The 20,851-nt window shown below is 39.0% G+C and overlaps 1 protein-coding gene across 4 annotated transcripts; it reads right to left on the bottom strand.

The window, feature by feature from the left end:
• Positions 1-8,089: 8,089 nt before the first annotated feature.
• LOC147856676 (calmodulin-binding transcription activator 3-like) lies at positions 8,090-20,256 on the bottom strand. 4 transcript variants are annotated; one of them, XM_087328186.1, is made up of 12 exons: positions 20,138-20,256; positions 18,391-18,516; positions 17,776-17,891; positions 17,580-17,665; positions 17,429-17,474; positions 16,638-17,294; positions 15,029-15,559; positions 11,087-11,778; positions 10,195-10,783; positions 9,010-9,315; positions 8,461-8,583; positions 8,090-8,325 (listed from the first exon to the last, which is right to left on the bottom strand). In XM_087328186.1, the coding sequence occupies exons 1-11, from the start codon at positions 20,175-20,177 to the stop codon at positions 8,479-8,481; spliced, it is 3,294 nt and encodes a 1,097-aa protein (XP_087184312.1). In that variant the 5' UTR covers positions 20,178-20,256; the 3' UTR covers positions 8,090-8,325; positions 8,461-8,478. The 4 variants fall into 4 exon arrangements, with proteins under 4 accessions (XP_087184312.1, XP_087184313.1, XP_087184314.1 ...); XM_087328187.1 differs by having other exon boundaries at positions 8,090-8,286; XM_087328188.1 differs by having other exon boundaries at positions 8,090-8,583; positions 15,029-15,183; positions 15,397-15,559; positions 20,138-20,255.
• Positions 20,257-20,851: the final 595 nt, after the last annotated feature.

Raw genomic sequence — 20,851 nt, 5'->3', positions numbered from 1 at the left:
GTGACAACTAACGTCTCCCAACTATCTGGGAGGGAACCGAGCAGGAGTAATGCGAGTACCTCATTGGCGAGAGGTACTTCCAATGAGGTTGTTTGATGTATTAGCCCCTGGAAAGCATTCATGTGTTCCACCATACTGGAGTCGTCTTGGTACTAGAGCCTCACTAGCTTCCGAAATACCGAAACTTGATTAACGACATTCTTGTTCTGGAACATGATGTCGATCTTCTCCCAGAGTTCATGCGCCTTGCTCTCTTCATTGAAGTTGTTGTACAGGTTCATGTTAATGAAGCACCGGATGTATGTTGTGGTCTTCACGTGCATCACCTCCCACACTGTGGTGTTGATCTTATCTGGTCTCTTGTCCCTGAACTGAACTGGCAACCAAACATCTTTAACCACCAACATATCCCTCATCTTCGACTTCCACACTGAGTAGTTGGCGTTGGTGAGCTTGAACATGCCGTCGAACGATTCTTCCATTTCCTGTGTTGTTCGCTCTGATACCAGATTGTAGAGAACAACGCGGAATATTGCTCCGCCACAACCGACTCTTGAATTACTTCAATGAGAATGAAACATAGAAATGGGAAATAGAGAGTGAACGCACGTACACACCCGATTCGATAGAGAGTACATAGGATGTTTACATGAAAACCCTAATAGGGAAAAACCACGGGAGCCCATAGACTCCGAACTATCACCATATGAGAAAAGTGCAATCAAATACTTGGAGGCAACGACCTCGAGCTCTGTTTCTTCGCCAAGCGGCGGTTACAACATTGTTTGAACTAGAAAATCCGATATCACACGAGCCATCTATGAACATGCGAATTGAAGCTAACAAAGCTAGCTACAATATGGAATTGAAACAGAGATGATGAGAAAAGCAATGTTGTGCCACACTTGAGGAGGGCGTAGACAAGAGCGCGTGAGTAAATAAAAATGTTCATAGATGGCTCATGTGATATCGGATTTTCTAGTTCAAACATGTGAATCGAAGCTAACGAAGTATTCTATGATATGGAATTGAAAAATCATGATTTTGAAACTCAGGGCGACAGACATGAAGAGAAAAGAAATGTTGTGCCACACTTGAGGAGTGCATAGACAAGAGCGCGTGAGTAAATGAAAATGTTCATAGATGGCTTGTGTGATCGGATTTTCTAGTTCAAACATGTGAATTGAAGTTAACGAACCATTCTATGATATGGAATTGAAAAACAATGATTTTGAAACTCAACGCGAGAGACATGAAGAAAAAATCAATGTTGTGCCACATTTGAGGAGGGCGTAGACAAGAGCACGTGAGTAAATAAAAATGTTCATAGATGGCTCGTGTGATATCGGATTTTCTAGTTCAAACATGTGAATCGAAGCTAACGAAGTAGTCTATGATATGGAATTGAAAAATCATGATTTTGAAACTTAGGTCGATAGACATGAAAAGAAAAGAAATGTTGTGCCACACTTGAGGAGGGCGTAGACAAGAGCGCGTGAGTAAGTGAAAATGTTCATAGATGGCTCATGTGATATCGGATTTTCTAGGTCAAACATGCGAATCGAAGCTAACGAAGCAGTCTATGAACCGTCCTGTATGTCACTCGTTATATACAATAGTTATACATACAACAATATGACAACATTCATCACTACTTAGAGAGTGATTGCCCTAAGTCATATTTATAATTACATGAACTAAGGGCTATTTACAAATATAGCCTCAATAGGTTTACTCAAAACATATTTACAAATATGTCTTCTCTTCTAATTTTCACCGGGTCCACCTGATCCGGTTTCCGGATCTCTTCTGGTTCTCACCAGGTCCATCCGATCCAGTTTCCAGATCTCACCGGGTCCTCTTCATTCATAGCCGGATCCCATCCGGAGGGACCGATTTCCCAACACTAGTTGCGTGAACAGTATGACTTGATTCAGGGGGATTTGGACGAAGCAAAAATGGCAAGGGAAATTTTTTTGTTGAAATGGGGTGGTTCTCCTATGATGGTCAAATCTTCAACGAGGCTTAAATGAAACTACCAACCACCCAAGTGGTTGTTTTTGCCAATGGTTCCCAATAGTGGACAGGTGTTAAATATGTATAGTTGAGGTATAAGTAAGTTTCCATAGTTGTAGTACCCGGATAACTTTGTTACATAAAAGTAGGCGGGTTAAGGTGGTTGTAGATGAGGGGGTGGAGGTTTCGTCCAGAGTCGTGGATAGCAGGACATCGTGAGTTTTGTTGAATTTGTTGCTATTTTGGAGTTGTTATATACATTGATCCTTCTAAGGATAGTCCTTGTGGATCTTGTGTGTGTGTGTGTGTGTGTGTGTGAAGGAAGAAATGCATTGGAATATCAAGTTTATGATAGGTTTAAGGCTTTGGTTGAAGACATAACTAGAAGGATTTGGTGGCAATCAAAAGGGTCAAGGTTTTGAACCTCCTTATGTGCAACAATGGGGGAAAGGTGATCTATAATACACAAGATAAAAGAAGGACGTATAAAAATGAAATGAAGGGCAAGGACAAGTGATGAAGTATGCTACAAAACGAAGTTTCTATTTTGGTAAGAGGTCTCTTCAATCTTGAAAGCTATAAAAGGAGGAAGAGAGTTAGGATGGTCATTTTTGGATTCAAACATCCAGAGTTCATTAGCGAATAGATTATTTAAATAAAGAAAAGGTGTGAGATCCCTCCAACAACCAAGGTGACATGTCGTCGATCGAAGACTCATCACACCAACTCATGAATACTCTTTCCATTTTACTTCTTTCATCTTCTTAACCGCTCACACTCTATGTAACAAGGTTAATCATTGTAAAACATTGTTTAATATAGCTCGATTTTAGCCTTTAAGGAATTTATTGTAAGTTAAAGGAAATATTTTTACCTTCATGTATTATAATTTATGTACTTTATGAGGGGATTGTAGGGGTTTCCTTTTGATTCATGATTGATTTTTAAATATTTTTACAAGTTTCTTAGTTGGACATATCCGTGCATGGGTTGAGATTTACAAGTTTTCAAGAAAGTCATTTTCTCATGCACAAACAAACGTAGCCAAGCACCTATCTTGGAAAGGCATCAAGAAATGTGGTTCAAAGAACAAAATGGTTTGATAAGGAATGCCATCAAGCTTGATTGTGCCTTATTAGTTTGGATGTATTCAATGGTAAAAAAATAATATCGAAAGCATTTGTCTAAGTACATAAAACTTTTCAAAAAAAATGAAGAACATGAGAAGTGACTCATCAATTTCTCATAACACAAGCAAAAACACATATGTACATGTGATGAATTTTGGAGAAACCTAAAGGGAAAATGTGTTGACAGTTATGGTGCTTTAACTCTTATAGACTTATCTATGCATTATAGAACTTATATGGTGATAAGCACAAATGGTGATGCCACCGACCACCTTGTTGAACTAGGCAAGTGTTACAGACATGATTGTACCGTAGTGTTCTATACACGTGGATAAAGTGTGAGGGTTAAACGAGATTGTAAAGAACGGAAGGATTACTTTTAATCCTTGGGATTGAGACAACCCATTAAGGCCAAGTGTAAACTTGCTTGGGGACCTTAGGTTTGTCTATAAATATGAGGCCTAGCTACGTAACCCTCATTTGACACATTATCGACTACTTTGAGACTCTGGACTCTGTCCTCGTGGTGATCAACTCTTGAAATGAGCGTGTTAGTACCAGGTATGACTTGATGTTGTGGTGGTGGTATGGGACGCCGATTAAGGCTCAAGTCTGTCTCGATCCCTTCGCTCGTGGGTGGTCGAGTGGATCGACACCCTTCTCTCTCCTCATTTATCCTCACACTTTATCCACGTGTATAGAATACTATGATACAATCTTACCACAAGATATTATATGGTCATGCTCGTAACAACAAGACAAGGCTTGTGGTACCAATAGAGGCGAAAAGAGTAAAGATCTTCAAGTCACAAAAGAATGAGCCACACCTAGATGGTTTTGAGGAAGACGAAAACAAAGGTGAGCAAGAGTCAGAGGCTCAGGACAACAAAGGTGACAACATGGATGGAAACGGAAGTGAGGAAGACGAAGTTTGATGACCTTCGGCCCCATCATTCTTGGCACATACCAGATGATGAAAAGGTTTGGTGGGGTTGGATCTCATGATATGGTGGGTCCTAATGTAAAAATAAATAAAAAGGCGGAAAGTGGGACAATCACATTAAATGTAAATATGTATAAAGGACAATAAAAGTACTATAGGCTATAGATTAGTGACTAGAGTTATAGATTATACACAATGGGGTGTAGACTCTAGAGTTTGGATCTTAATCCGTATAAAAAAGGGGCTGCCATTTATGTGAAGCAGGTAGTCAAGCATTTAATGTTAAGCCTCGTCTCTATAAAAGGAAGAGTGGAGGGCTCATTTAAGGGTTTGACCATTTTGGGATTTTGGGCATTGAAGAGGCATGCATTTTGGCCTCTTAAAAGACGTTAATATATCTTTCTTTCTTTCTTTCTTTCTACTCTTGTTCTTCTTCATTGTTTGAGAGTTTTAGATTTGGAAAGAGAGTGAATCTGAAAATGACTAGGAGCACTTCTCTTTCGACTTCCTCTTCTTCTTATTATGTTGGAGCTCGACTACTAGTTGGAGAAGGGAGCATTAAGTGGCACAAGGAGACTACATTGAGAAAGAGGCGTTGTCGTCATAGAAAGTAGTCAAGCAGCTTGAATCTGCATTGAAGCCTGATTGCTCCTCATCATTATTCTTCTTGTTTAAACCATTGAAGGTCATTTTGTAAGAACCACCAAAATCATGGTATTTGGTCTTTATCAAGTGAATGTTCTGTCAATCGAGTGTAATCAACTTTAATCTCATGTTAAATTGTTCACATACCATTGTTGTGTGAGTGGGTGGGTGAGAGGAGGGAGGGAGGAAGGGGAAAACGTGGTGTCGTGAAGATTTTGGGCAACGGTGTGAAAATTGTGTGGAACTAACGAAATCACGAAGGTGCAATGTGCACGTGTGAAAGGGGTGAAGGCCACACGCATATACTAGCAAGTTGTAAATAGGATTGAAATGAGAATCATAAAAGAAAAGTTAGATAAAGTTAAACATGTGCACGTGTGATGTGCACTCAAACATTTGTAAATATAAAAATAAGACTAAAGCCTAGTAACATTTGAGTGCATACAAAGGGGTGCAAGCAAGTCTTGAACCTTGCACCTAGATAGGAAACAATTGACATACCATTAGGCTAAGATGTTTCTTTGAAGTTTATTTTCATCATTGTACTTTTCACATGTAAATTCTCATACATGAGAGCTTGGATAAGTGAGATGGTCATCATGCATCACATGTGATGCATGAACGCCAAATGGCAAACATGAATCGCATGCATTTCATGCTTTCCGTGCATTATATGCATGTCTTGTACCCTCACATGCATCATATGCATAGGGGCATCAAGAAATTAATAATAAGAAAACTACTTATCCTATTGGTTATGTATCTTCTCTCTCAAAATTGAATTCAAGGGGTCAATCTCTCTTTCTCAAATCTATCTCAGAATTGGAATCTCCGTCTCTCAATCCCTCTCTCTATCTTAAATACCTTCTCACTAAAGCTAATAAAAACTTCAAATCCTTCCGGTCCAGGACCCTTGTAGTCTTGCTTCATTTCGCGAACACGTGAGGATTTCCTCGATAGCGTTGGCTGATGCAAGGAGCCCACCAGAGTCGCTAGCCCACAACTTGATTGGTTTGAACCTTCGACTCATTGGAGCCTTCGATATATGCAAGCTTTTGGCTCACTCTAGCCTCAGTTGAAGTTGGACTCCAAGGTGCCCCACGCTATCCACTAAGCACAGTTTACATTATAAGGGGAAATTATGCAAGGACACCTACTAAAGGGTTTAAGGGTCTTTTCTCTAAGCATCACAACGTCCCCGGTTTAGGTCACCCACGTTCCCACTCAAGTACCACAAGCATGCGCATTTACACGACGGACGGCGTATTATGGCATTGGAAGACTTTTGCATAGCTCTAAAACAACAATATGGAGAGCTAAAATATGGATAAACCATATATTATGTACAATAATGAGACACTTGAGACTATGGAAAGCTTTATGTTTAAATGCCTTGAGCTTCAAGTTCCCTCGAATCAAAGATAGATCAATGCGCTATTCTTTGCTCAAAGGTGGGAAAGAGAGCATATTATGCATTTGAGAACACATGCAATGTTGGAAAATTTTAATGTTAGGTTCTCAAGAAATACATGTTTGCCACTTCGGTGACACCAATGATTCTCTATCGGGCGGAATTATAAGGCATTAACATTGGTAAATCCACTTAGGAAGAGTTTGAAAATGTTCAAAAGAATTTTCTTATAAAGTTTCTCCAAGTCAAGAAACAAACACCATACAAACTCCTACTTCTTGACCCGAGAACAATTCCCATTCAGATCATGGTTGTGGAAAGGATTGTGAAATACATGCTTAAGCTTTAAAAAACCCCTCAAATTGACTTCCTATAATCACATGGGAAGCAAGCAAAAAGGTCCAATAGACACACACACTCACACAAGCAAATTTTTGTGTTTTAGTTGATGCAAGGTGTAGAAAAATGGTTTCAAATATGGGATACAACATGTTTCATTATGAATCAATAAATTCCTTTGTGAACGAGGTTTTTTTGCAATTCCAATGTATCATGACATGGAAAAAAGGTGGAAACTCACGCTTCACATATTATATTACCTTAAACTAAGAAATAACACATAAATACATGTCAAAGCCCATCACATTGTTTGCCATCCAAACCATTGTTTCCTGTGACATTTCACATGCTCTATGAGACAAGTCACTAGGGTACAAGTGATGAGAGTAGTCGATTATGCACACTTTGCCCTAAATAAGTTCAAGAATCAATAGTATCACATTTTGGTTCATTTCCGTACAAATGATCACATCTTCGACTAAACCCACTCCTTGCATGAATTTCTTTCACAATCACAATGTGCACTTGTAATTGTGACATTCATTATTCAAGTTCTTGAAGATCAAGTATTTCATAAGCCATATTTGACCTTGGAAGGCAATATTAATATATGTTTGTTTCTCTTGCCTTATTGCCTTCATTTGTCCCCAGACCATAACTTTATAGAGGTGAGATGTTTATAGAGGGGTTTGGATGATCTTTTTGAGCTTTCAGGTAATGTTATACATTATGTAATGATTGAGGAAAGGTTGGTGGAATCATTAAGGATGAAGTGAGAAGATGATGAGAGGACAAAGCTAGAATACTACATTGCAAATGTCAACCCTAAATGTTGGTCTCAATATAAAGCAAGAATGCCTATTGATCGTATCCAACCTTATCTCATTACCAATATGAGTTTGTAGAGCCCTTACACTACTTTACACTCAATCTCACAAGTTAGGTATTGAAGTTGCATCATGGTATCAAAATGTAACTAATTTGAAGACATGCAATGTACGCAATGAAGGCATGGTAGAGGATGAATGTTACTTGCTCTTCAAATGCTCGACAAATAGTGCAATTCATTCAAGATATGCTGACATACTAAGAGGGAGTAATAATTTAAGTACCATACTTAAGACACCACCGAGAAGGTTGAGCTCATATGTGCATACTTTATTCACACATAGAGAAGGTTGCTTCAATGTATGAATACCCCTTCTTAGGAAGGAGACACATGTCAAGAACACATGTATACTCTGGTCCCATAGGTCAAATTTGGCCTCTTTATGGACGATAAAAATTCTAATTCTAAGATGGTTTGTCACACTTAACGTTTATCCTATGCAAGTTTTGATTAGATGTTTCACAAACAATTTTTAAACTAAAACTATCTAGAGGTTTTTTGCTCTACGTGAATGCATTAATTAATCATTGGCCAACATTTTCATGATTTCTTGGTCAATAATAACCAGCAACTAAACATATCATAATCAGTTTTTAGAGAGCTTAGTATTTTAAAACTCATTCTTAGAAATAGGCTCTCCAAATATTTTTGTATACTCTTAATTTCTGTTTGTATCCATTCTCAACACCGTGTAGACGTAAGGAGCACCAAATAGATTTTCAAAATAACTGGCCATAGCTGATTATTTTATCATTATATCTGCATATGTTTTCTTTCAAATTGAAAGAGATAAGAGTTTGCTATTTAATATTTAGCCTCCTAACTAGAAAAGAGAACACATTGTTTTACATATCGACCTTTGATTCCCCATATGAGAGGTTTGATTCAAGTGTGTTGGGTTCTCTATCAGTACCTAGAAGTTACACAGGCGGCAGTTTTTGTACAAGCCTTGCTGAGTTAAATAAAAACAACAAAAATCGATGAACTTATGTTGAATGACTCGGCACCAAGATTATAAATATAGTGGTTCCTGCTTTTATGAAAATCTATACATTGCAAAATAACTGAGAGGTTAGTAAATGCTCACTCTTGTTTTCAATAGGGCCTAGAAGAAGCCTTCAGAATATGTAGACATAGCAAAATCTTCCGAGCTTTGTTCCTCCTTTGAAGCATCATTGGCATCAACGATAGGACCACCTAGTATTTGCACCTGTAAATTGAAAATTTGAGGTATATATAAGATTATACGGAAGAATTTCATGGTGTCAAAGTAACAATAAGGAACCTCATGAAGTCATTAAGTGTAAATTGATCAATCTCACATTACCATACAACCAAATTCAAATCAAAACATGAGGCTAACCTTTCAACCTTTCAGAAGTAATTTTTGGTAGTAACGACTTGTCAAATTTCTTTTTCTAACTTGGGCGAATCAATCAGAGAAAATCACTATCTAATAATTAGATTTTTCTTGTCTCAACAAATAGTACTTGGTAAATCCTTCTTTCTTTGCTAAAACATTTGGGCAATTATATGATTTTCGAAGGTGTTTGCAGAAAAATCAGGCTACTATAACTATAGTTTTTTCTTGAAGTCTTATCACTCCATGAAATGGGGATCAATTAGGAAGTTTCACCTTTGTCTTTTGATAACCTTCAAGAAGCCTTCTGTACTGCTCACGAGCTTCTGGAGATCTGACCATCGAGTGAACCCTAGCAAGAGCCTTCTCCAACCCTGCCTCGGTTTGCTTCCTTCCTGCTTTCAGAAAGTCCTCATCTCCATCACAATTTGAACCCAGTTCCAAAGCTTTCAGCTTCACTGATTCGAACCCACGTAAGCCTCTGCCCTTTCTCCGCCATCGTAAGATTGCTTTCTCCACAATGCTCACTGACCATACAATCTTCTTGTACTGCTTACGGACTTGATGTCCTCGAAAATGGGCCTGAAAAAGTCCGAGGGCCATGGTTATAAACGAAAAAAGCTGAAGAAACTTTGACTTCTTGGGAGCTTATTATTGTCTTTTCATAAGATGCTAAAAACAGATCATGCAAACTAAAATCTGAAATATGAGCGCAGGACATCAAGATTAAAAAAGGGAAATCATATCAACATATCTATATAGGCAAAAGAGACCCAAAACTTATCACAATAAAATTCGCTTAATTTTCACCTGGGGAAATGAAACTAAACCCAGTAGGCATCAATATTAAAAGAGTAAAATCATATCAATATATATACGTGGGCAGAAGAAACCGAAACTTATCACAATAATAATCGGACTGATTTTCACCTTGGGAACAGAATCTGATACATCATTCAAACTAGACTAAAAGCCTACTTCGGATACTGAAAGATATAAGACACGCAGTTCAGGATACTTCAAATGCCAAGGTGTATCTATGAAAAAGAGGTTGCCACCAGCTAAATAATGGCACGCATTTCTTCCCTATATGTTGAATGGGGCCTTAAAAAAACGTGAGGATGGCTTAGCTTAGATCCGGACACATATGCCTCTCCATGTCCTTGGACATTAAAAGATTTCCCTGCTACATTGTTTAACGGTACAAAGGTCATTCCTTCGTACGGAGTTAATGGAAAGTAAACAAATAACAAAATTTAATGAACTGAAGTCTGATACTAACCAGATTTGCCACTCTACTAGCATGCTACATAATACTAGATTGGTCCAATCCTGTCATATGGCTAGAGGATGAAGTATAATATATTTGTTCATTTTTGAAGGAATTTAACTCTAAAAACTGTAGCGATGTACATTTTGATTAACCAAAACAACACGCTTTTGTTTAGTTCACTTTAGTACCTGAATCTTAACAACACGCTGGCGGAATAGAAGGAATTCTTGGCGCCCTTTCCAGCCACGATATTTTTGTTGTATACGAATGGCAGCAGAATGAGAAACTTCATCGGCGTCAAAGGTCAATCCACTCCTGTTTGATTTTTGTGCAGCTACAATGCACTTTGCTTCCTCATTAGAGATCCCATACTCATCCTTCTCAAGGGAATAGGACACCTGCTTTCTTTTAAATGACTGCACACGAAATGCAGATTGGATACGGGCTGCAGCTTGGGTAGCATTACGAGCGGCAGCAAGGGAGTCTTGCAAAGATAGTTGTTCTTGACTTTCTCCCGCACTCGGCTGTACGATGGACTTTTCAGACACAGTTTCTATTGTTTCATTGCTAAGCACGCTTCCATCCAATTTATTCTTCAAAGTAAGCAGTGAAAGATGGCTTGTAAGAGATGCCTCTGCAAGGTACCCTGCAATTCCCTTATGATGTTCAGTAGATGCAAGATCAGCTGGAGTCTGGCCTGCTGGGAATGTACTAGTGGGATCGGTTTTTGCACCTGGAGCTGCACCATTAGCTAGAAGAGCTACCACCATAGATTCCCTATCAACGGTCAGAGGGTCAATCAAAAACACAACTGACTATTCGCAGGTATCATAACTTGTTAAATCATAAGAAATATTCATGGTATCCAGATTCCATACACAACAGACGAAGGTATATTTTCATACACAAATACACGATACTAAAATCCCCTTCAACAATTGTAAGGGGTGTTCATGTTATCCATACAATGTAGACAAAGGAATACTGACATGCAGATGCACCATTATAAATTCATCTTCAAGAATTGCAGCCACAATTTTCTTCTATTTAAATTATTTTCCTATTGTGCATGCATTCTACCTGCCACAGTGTGCAGCCCAATGAAGAGCAGTCCATCCTCGCGAATCCCGAAAGTTAATATTCACTCCAGCGGCTAAGATGGGGACGATGATCCAAGTATACCCAAGTGCTGCTCCCATGTGCAAAACTCCCAACCCATTATCATCCAGCACAGCTGCACCTTTACCACCATCTTGAACTTTCTTCAATACCCATAACCGGAAGTTTTCCTTCAATAGTTTGTCAACGAATTGCACCTTTAAAATTCTAGCCGGAAAACTGGAATCTGTGAGTTGATCCTCCATTTTTTCCCATTCTTCAAACAAACTCAATGAGTTCAACGCAGTAGATAAATCCTTAGATATGTCCTCAGGTATTGTCCGCTGTGGTATTGTAATTCCGCAGGAGAGCATTCGTGCAAGACGAATTTGGAAAAGTATGTCCCTCTTATATGAAGATGTCCATTCAGATGAATTGACACTTGATTCTTTAGATTCATCACGATATTCGAATTCTTTCACTTCACTGCATGCAATCCCATCATTTCTTGTTATACACAAAGGAACCTTTCCAGGAACATGAGGAGGTGCAATGCACCTCAAAACCCCAGGTTGCAGAAACTCAACAGGAACTTCAACATCTCCAAACATACAGCACCATTTGGATTCTGAAATATTTTCCAAGGTATCACTAAAACTGCCAACAACCAGTACCTATCAAGAAAAAGAAATATATAAAAATCATCGATTACTTTTTGATGCAAGAACCTTGAAGATTTACAATGTAGAGTAAGAGAATAATACATTAACAAGTTGAAACAAACAAACAATATGGTTTGTGCTTCAATGCTTAAGAGCCCCGATATCTCTAACGATGGGAAAATGTCATGAACTGCAGGGATGAGTAGCTCAACATTTATGTCCTTTGATTACAAATACAGACTTGTTGTTTATTCATAAAAGACACTACAGTGACAAACATAGTGTTCTTCAGATTCCACTCCTTGATGGTACAAATGGCAATTTCTTTCTTCCAGAGGTATTCGTGCATATCTACCTACCTATCACACTGCGCAGCGCATAGGATAGGTGTGTGTCCATATAAGGTGGTCTGATGATGAATCCATACTCCAATGTGTGTAAAAAGTGTGTCTTGTAGTAGGCTATCTTCATACCAAGTGATATTTTGGGGTTGATCCATTTTATATTGTTTTCCAAGTTAATAATATCACTCTGGATCAATCTATTCTTTGCCACTTTGGTCATGAAGATGGGGACAGTCCAAGCTATATTGGAACGAAGATAGTGCATTTATGCTTATGCCATGTGACTTGAACCATTGTTGAATTTCAGCATACCAACAATGAAACTCTTCATGTTTAGCCAGTTGTCTTGATGACATAAGTGCCACCCTTGAGTACCTTCCTTTAGGGAGCTCCCAAAGACATTGGATACAAGTCACTAATCAAAATAATGCCTCGGTGATTATAGGGGCTGCTCCCATCTCTGCCCAAATTATATCATGGGGTACCGATGCTTTGCTCCTTATCATGCACACAATCATTGACACAAAAGCTCTCTCTAAATCTTTCCAATAATTTGCCTGGTTAAGACTCGGTAACCACATTTCTACAGTTCTACTCCATAGAGAAGAGTTCGTGTCACAAGTGTATCAAATATCCACAATTTAGTTCGTGGCTCTTGGAACTGCAAATGTGCACGTTGTATTTCGAGAGCACCAATGGCTGCATATCCCCGAGAAAGTCCGGCACAGGCAGCCTTCCTTAAGGAGAGCCTAGGCCCTGTAAATATCCACTCCTTATCATACGGGCAATCATTGACACTAAAGGTCCCTTTAAATCTTTCTAGTAATTTGCCTTGTCAAGACTCGGTTCCCACATTTCTACTCCAAAGAGATGAGTTGGTGTTACAATTGTATCAAACATCCACAGTTTAGTTCGTGGCTGCATATCCACAAGAAAGTTGGGCACAAGCAGCCTTCCATAAGGAGAACCTAGGCCCTATAAATATTACTCCTAACTATGGGAAGGAGCATGTGTATTCCAACTTTTCCTCTCCCAAGAAGAATTATGGTTCTAATCATTTTACCCATGCATGAGTGGTGTTAAATACCATCACTTTAGTTTTATCCATGTTTATAGCCAAACCTTTGTCTGTACAAAATACTTTTAAGGCCTTTATATGTCTCGGAGTCCCTTCGGAGAGTTAGAAACCAACACAATATCATTAGCATATGGTAATATTTGTATAGCTATACCCGCTAGGCATGCTCCTGAACCATCGAATCTCTTTATGTAATGTGATACCTCATTTATATAGAGACCGAAGAGAGTGGGCAAAAGCGGGCATCCTTGTCTCACTCCGATTGTGCTAGCCACCACCTCTAACAAACCAATGAGACACCACTTTTCCTGACACGGATTCATACAGTGCATAGATTCCCCATTGCATCTCTGTAGGGACACTAAGGGCTTCTAGTTGTTGCATAAGTCGAGCACGCCGCATAGTGTAAAGGCTTTTCAGAAATCCATAAAGAAGCAATAAATCCTCTTATTATGGGCTCTGCCCTCCTCGATACAGGCTCAGCGAGTCAATATGTGATCCAAAGTTGTGAACCCCTTCCGAAAGCCTGCCTGTCCAGCTGAACGGCAGTGATTTCACACAGCGCATATGCTCAATTCAGACTCTAGAATCGAGCTACATAGTTTAGCCAAGTAGTGACCAATCACGATTGTCCAATAGTTGCTTGGCATCATAGGGTCTCCACTCTTGAGGATTGGCACAATGGTATGTTCCGTCCATCTAGTAGGGAAACCTTCACGCATGGCTCTATTAAAGATGTGTGCTAGCAATGGAGCAAGATGTCACAGGCATAGATAAAGTGCTCACCAACCAATCAAGCATGATTCTAGGCCTTCTCAAATTGTAACCAATCAATGGCATTTCTTACATTTTGTGGAGTACAAAAGGTGGATTCATGTGGGCATGAGCCATGTGAGTGGGGAAGTGAAGGCTGCCCCCGCATATCAAATAGAACATTAGCATATCCATGCCACATCTGAGGTGAGGTCACTTGAGTTGTAGATTGCCTCTCATTAAACATTTTCCATGCTCTTTTACTTAATTTTCCTAGAAACAAGCGAAGCTATAATCTCTGCTTCTTCCTCACGAGGCGTTAGAAGGTTGCTCTTGCTTGTTTGTGTATAAATACCCCTAGTTATTTCACACTACAAGCTATCTCCTTGTATCACGACATTCCTCATCATACCAACTATTATGTATGACTACCACGTTTGGGGGCATTGGCCGCTGTGTGAGGATAGGCATTTGTGGCAGCTTTATGCAATGACTTTGACAATCCTTGTGTAACTTCTTGTAGGGGTGTGAAAGGGTCCAAATCTAGCATATCTATTATATACTACACAAATATACACATCAATTGTCTCTCGAATAAATTGGTAATTACCCAGCCCACTCTCCCTAGCATATACATCCCTTGGACATCCATCCTTCACCTCAAATCGTAGATATGCATGATCTGCTGCCAGGCCAATAGGTCTACCAGATATAGTGAACTCTCTTATTTCAGGTATAAGATATGGAGATCCCATTAGGTAATCGGCGGTGCTTTCACCTCCGTTTGGGTTCCAACATGTCAAAGCATCTGATCCAGGCCATTGTAACAATCCATTATATATTATAAATCCATGTGCACTTCCCAAGGCAAAGAAATAGACTATTAGTGTTAATTTTCCCCTAGGAAGCAGTTACAATTTACTCCTGCTGAAACTAATATCTCTAGCCCTCAATCCTTCAAATTTCTGTGACTGGGATACACTGACTCAAACTCTGCTGTTATAATTTTTAATCCACATAAAAGTTACATCAAATAACTACGTAAATTCCTGAATAAATATCCCCATTAAAAATACGTGATTCTCACCTTGGTATCACAGTTTGATGACACATAAGTAGGTGAAACATCTGAGATGCTAAAACACTTGTGTCGTGAAAAGGATTTTGATCTGGTATCTACTTGCATCTGTTGAGTCAAAGCAGGGTCATCTTCAACAAGAGCACTTGCCCAACATGTTATATCTGAAGGAAATGGTAGCATAGTATCAATATCTGCCCCAATGTCCTGGTTCATCCATCTACCAAAGCTATCATATTTTTTGAAAGCATCATGGTCGATATGCTGAGTAGGAATGTCAGCTTGAAAGTCTCTGAATACATTTACATATGACTGTGAACTATCTTTATTATCAGAAGAAGCATCAAACTTGCTAAGGCTCTGCTGATCACCATTACTCTGCTCCATATTTTGATATTTTTGAGGAAATTGATGACGAGATTGGTAGAGCTCATTAGGCACATCAGCCTCAAAGCTACTGAACATGACACTTGCATTGTGCCCACCATCATCCACTGGAGCCACTACAGTATTCCAGGTACAGTGATCTCCATTAACCACCTGGTATTTACAAGAGAGACTGATCCCATTAGAATAAACCATGCTAATTTATATCATTCTATGAAGCGATCATATTAAGGCTGCTCTCAATCAAAAATGCAAACTATGTTGTTGGTCATCATTCAAGATCACTAAACAATCTGTTGAGAATGCAGAGAGACAATAGCGCCCCCATCCACACACAGGTCTAAATCCCATAGTTTGATTCTAATATTTCAATGATTCTTCCGATTTGTATATTTTAGTTTAGCTCATTGAAGCAAAAATAAAAAATCGGTTAAAGAAAATATTAATAATTGCCTCTAGCAGCTTAACAAATCTCACAAAATACACCCTTGAAGAAGATTCTTCCAGGTCTAACCACATGGAGTAAGGCCTCGAAAGATGATTCATCTTCCTCCGAAACTTAAGAAATATCAGAAGCAATAAAAACATATTTATTATACAAACCATTCAGCAATCTCAACATTCATTATTTTGTGAAAAAGTCACCATTTGAATGTATTATGCTAGTATCACATTCATATGTCCAAGATTATGTTCGATATATTTCTTGTACAGGGAGCACAAAACGAACAAACCCCCTACTGATCTCAGAAGAACATATTCTACACTTTCAGCAAAGTGTAACCATCAAGACAAGAAGGGAGCACTAAATCCCCTAACAACATCTAGGGAACATGGTGGATATCGCTATTTCCCCCTTACCCAAGGCAAGTCTATCAAGGGATAATGATCTCAGAAGGACATTTCTACATTTTTCAGCAAAGTGTAACCATCAAGACAAGAAAGGAGCTCTAAACCTCCTACTGACAACGTTCAGGGAACATGGCGGATATAACTATTTCCTCCTTACCCAAGGTGAGTCTATCAAGGGAAACCTTGAAGCAAAAAATAAGGAACCAGATTATCTACATGTCAGATCTGTCATCTCTTTATATTCCCAACCCGCGGGGTTCATCCCAATAAACACTGAGGTCATGTGCAACAATGCATCTCTACTACATAGTGTATACTAAATTATGCATCTTACAAGTCTATTTTTGAAACTAATATTGTTGCAAATATTTCAGCTTACATCTGGGAATGCTTCTGGATGAGGTTGCAACTGCCTAAGTTCCACTGTATTCTGGTGAACTACTCCTGTTCCTTCATTAAGGGCTCCTTTAGGAAAGCCCTCAAGCCCATACGTACCAGTTGCAGTACTTGCACAACCATTGTTTTTTCTTAGAACTTCAGACCATTCTTGCATATCAAATCCATCAGGTGATACAGCACCATCCTCTTGTTTCACATGAGCTCCCTGTATACTATCCACTCTTGAAACTAATAGATCGACTTCTGTGCCAGGCCTAGCTGTAATATTGTAGGGAGAAAAAAGTTTTTCTTTATAATTACTGCTAGATTGATTTCCAATTACAACAGATGAGGATGACTGAGGAATCCTGGCATTGGTTACAACCCTTGTCATACCATGACAATCACTTGGTTCTCTGGCTCGCAATTGATCTGTATCATCACTGGATTCAGGCCCATCACAATCTGGTGAATAAGTTGGACCATTCCAATCTGTACTAGTATTGGGACTTGATGAACGTGGCGAAACAAGCGGAGAAGTTTGAGGGGATGTGCCTGAGATTGTTCGGGAATTTCCAACAAATGAACCGGAATTTCCTGTAGATGGACTCTTGACAATTGAGAAACTATTTGGAGAACGTGTACCACTTCTGCTCCCCTGTAATTACAAAATGCTGAATGTTAAGAAAAACATCACAATAACCACATTGAAAGATATAATTACAATACTCATAATGTAAATCAATACAGAGGCAGATCAATAAAGACACTTGCAGATAAGTATTTAAATACCTCTTTGACCTCTCGATAGTGCACCAGAACTATGTGTTCATTTGTACTGAAATTACATCAGAAAGAGCAAAACCATGTCAATAACGGTTGTCCAAAACTTATCGAACACGTCTGCAAGCAAAAGTGGCCAACTCTATATCAAGAAGCTTACTCTAGCATCCAATAGCTCCGTCTTTGGAAATTTTCATTATTTTCTCCGTGCGCATAGTAGCAATGTAGCACTTCAACACTTCCTGCCTGAATATTTCAGTAATACTTGATTTCAGAATTAATCTTCAGAAAGACAGCATTAATCAGAATTATTTATAAAGTGACCTTTAGCAGCATGTCTCAGACAAACAACTCACCTTTAACCTTTCATGAGCCTCTCGAACAGTTTTCCCATCCTTCTTCTTTCGCCAATTATGGCCATCTTTCCGAAAATACCTTAAAGCTTTGCGATCAAAGAGAAAAAGTGACCCACCTACAAAGAAACAAAACATGAAATGCAATTTAGAAATTTTAATGTCAGAAGGAATCAATGCAATTAGAAATAAGGGAGAAGAAACAATTATTGTATTCCTGTTTTAAGCACATTGTGTCAACACCTCAAAGGATCATAAAACTGTGTGACATGAATCATTTACCAGGTACATTATCTCATATATGATTTTACTCCTTACAAAATGCAGAGATATACATGCAATATTAATATGAACTAGTAATTTGTCTTGCATAGAGTATTGGGAAGTTAAGGGCAACTCTTGCATGGAACTTAGAAATAATAACCAAAGGAACATTGTTGGCCCCATGTACACAGATAAAAAATTATAGAAGTGAAAATACCTACACTTCCAAATTTAACGAGCCAAGTTGAGCTCATAATAAAAGAAAGTGGATATTGTAGTAAAAGTGCTGCAAATTTGAGGGAGCAAAGTGGATTTGAAGAATTCACTATTCAGAGAACAGAAAATGTTACTAACTTTGCGGTTTGTGTGGGGGGTCTGGTGTGAGCTTGAACTTGCAATAATTGCGCAATATCTCACAAACTTCAGGAGGACGAAGCCATCGATGTTGTGCCTCCTGGAGTATCTGACACAATGTAGCTTCTGCAAGATCACAAAGAATAATTGCATAAGTCATAACGCTCCAATTGTTTTCATTTATAGAGATATTAACGCTGAACTATGTCCTGTCCTGTTGACTTAATCACTACTCATGTCTACAAAAGCATATGAAGTAAATAACTACTCATGTCTCATTCCATTAAAGATTTGAGCAGAAGTCATATATCATGAATTGCAATATCCTTGATGTAATAGTGGTTTGAAACCGCCAGAAGTCGTATCAGATCTGCGCTTGCTGTTGTCTGTAAGTTATACAGCAAATTTCTTTGATGCTAGTTGCTGAATGGTCAGCTTAGCCAGCCAGCTCCTTCTGATATCCCACCAATAACATCTTGGTAATAGGCTACTTATAAGATTCTGCATCACGAAGCTATGCATGTGTCTATTGGAGATGTTGCATGACGGTGTTAAGACAACGATGACCACTCGACACTAGAAAAATGGTTTCCCGCAACAAAGTCTTGAACATAAATACCATATAGTTGTGGCAAAAGTGTGGCTCATGTCACACTTCCATTTTCAATCAGTCATCAATAAGATTTCAATAACAATGCCGATCAGGTTGATTCATGATGACTCATCCAATATACTTTTGGCAAATCAAGATGTAACAATAGCAATCACAAAGTTGGAAGAAGTAGACACATTATTTACATTGAAGGCCTCCACCAAAACCACTTCTTACCATAATCATCATCAAAGTCATTTGTTACACTTCAAGTGACAGAATAAGAGATAACACCTCAGAGAGCCAATGTGCCATTCAGATGAGCAGAATCTAAATACATTGTTGGCCCAATTTATTTGTTCTGTAGTGGGTGTGGCAAGCGACCCATCCCACGAGGAAGTTTTGGGTATCCTGCTCAAACCCTACACCTCTTACACATCAGATGACAGTTTTTCCAAAAAGATATCATAGTCTAAATCAAACACTTCTGCTACTTACATGGAGGCTCAAGTTCCTTGAATTTGGGCCAAATAGCAGTAACAGGTGGTAGGTAATTTCTGTTTCTACCTTGGAAGAAACTGAGCAAACAAATTACTTCCATATGCATAGTAAACAGCATTTCAGCATGTATGTTTACTTGTTATGCGCAAATCGGGTAACTAGGACATACAAGTCATTAGTTAGGAATAGCACATTTGGCATATCGTATGGGCATGTCACGGGATCAAATATATAAAGAGGTGGTCTTCCTTGAAATATGTAGAATCATAAATGGGATAGGGCTGATTGGCTTCAGCTGGGGGTTATAGTCAGGGGGGTAGATCCTCTAGCTTCTGTTTTCTCTTTACTGTTCAAGGTCAGTTATTTGATTAGTCACGTGATTACAAGTGAGTGATATTCTCCAACATTTGCGGGAAGGCAGCTACATGTTCAACACCCTCAGCTAGAACTATGTTTGCTACAGTGCTTGATTAGTACAGACTTATGAAAAGCTTTTATTACTCAAATACATATGATTAGGGAAAATTATCTCCAAATCATTGCAGAGCTCTGAGAACATATGGTTACTTGAGATTGGGCTAGTCAAATATGTATTAGCACTTTCTGAAAATGGATTATCACCTGTATTATTACCCGGAGATGAAAAACACTAACCTGGATGGGTGGGCAACCCTCCATAACGGCCATGGTCCATCGCTAGCTACACCATATATGTATATATATATGTACACAGCCAACCACCGTTGCCAACTTGAGGAGACGCGAAATCTGACAGAGTCTTACAATATGTATGTACGTATATATTTATATCTTAATGATAATTATAATAATACACACTACACTACACTGCAAGAGTAAACTGGGGGCGATAACTAGGGTTTCCTAAAAAAGGGCTGAAGCATGCGGCTGCAGATCGTACAAGTGAAAGGGGGGAGGAGAGAGTACATATATGTATGTATGTATGTATGTATTTGTTGACTGAGCAAAAAAGAAGTCAACAAACGAACAGAGCACAGCACAGAAGAGGGAGAGGAAAGGGAGAGGGGACGACAAAAGAGAGAGAGAGAGAGAGAGAGAGAGAGAGAGAGAGAGAGAGAGAGAGAGTGTGTGTGTGTGTGTGTGTGTGTGTGTGTGTGTGTGTGTGTGTGTGTGTGTGTTTTGTGTGATCATCGATCAAAGTCGAAGAAGAGGCAAAATGAAAAGCCCTGATATCTTCGGGCGGATGGGCAGCAAAATCGTGGAAAATCAGAGGAGACGTCAAAGACCGAGCCATCGGCACCAACACCAACACTAGAAGCATTGGCACCAAAAAGAGAAGAGAAGCAGAGAGCAGAACCGAGCCTGCCCTTTTTTAACTACGGCCAATGT

The sequence above is a fragment of the Azolla caroliniana genome, unplaced genomic scaffold, assembly GCF_043228905.1.
Source record: "Azolla caroliniana isolate FFs.n. ecotype wild unplaced genomic scaffold, voAzoCaro1.0.p SCAF_12, whole genome shotgun sequence".
NCBI classification, from domain to species: Eukaryota; Viridiplantae; Streptophyta; class Polypodiopsida; order Salviniales; family Salviniaceae; genus Azolla; species Azolla caroliniana.
The sequence above is the reverse complement of the archived record's forward strand: the minus strand, read 5'-3'. Positions and strand labels throughout refer to the sequence as shown.

Excerpts from the sequence above, each read along its gene's own strand:
- LOC147856676 (XM_087328185.1), bottom strand. The coding sequence starts at position 20,177 with ATGGACCATGGCCGTTATGGAGGGTTGCCCACCCATCCAG. Across the intron at positions 17,892-18,390 it reads CCCCCCACACAAACCGCAAA|GTGGGTCACTTTTTCTCTTT; the intron begins GTTAGTAACATT and ends GTTTCTTTGTAG. Across the intron at positions 11,779-15,028 it reads CATCAAACTGTGATACCAAG|GTACTGGTTGTTGGCAGTTT; the intron begins GTGAGAATCACG and ends TTTTCTTGATAG.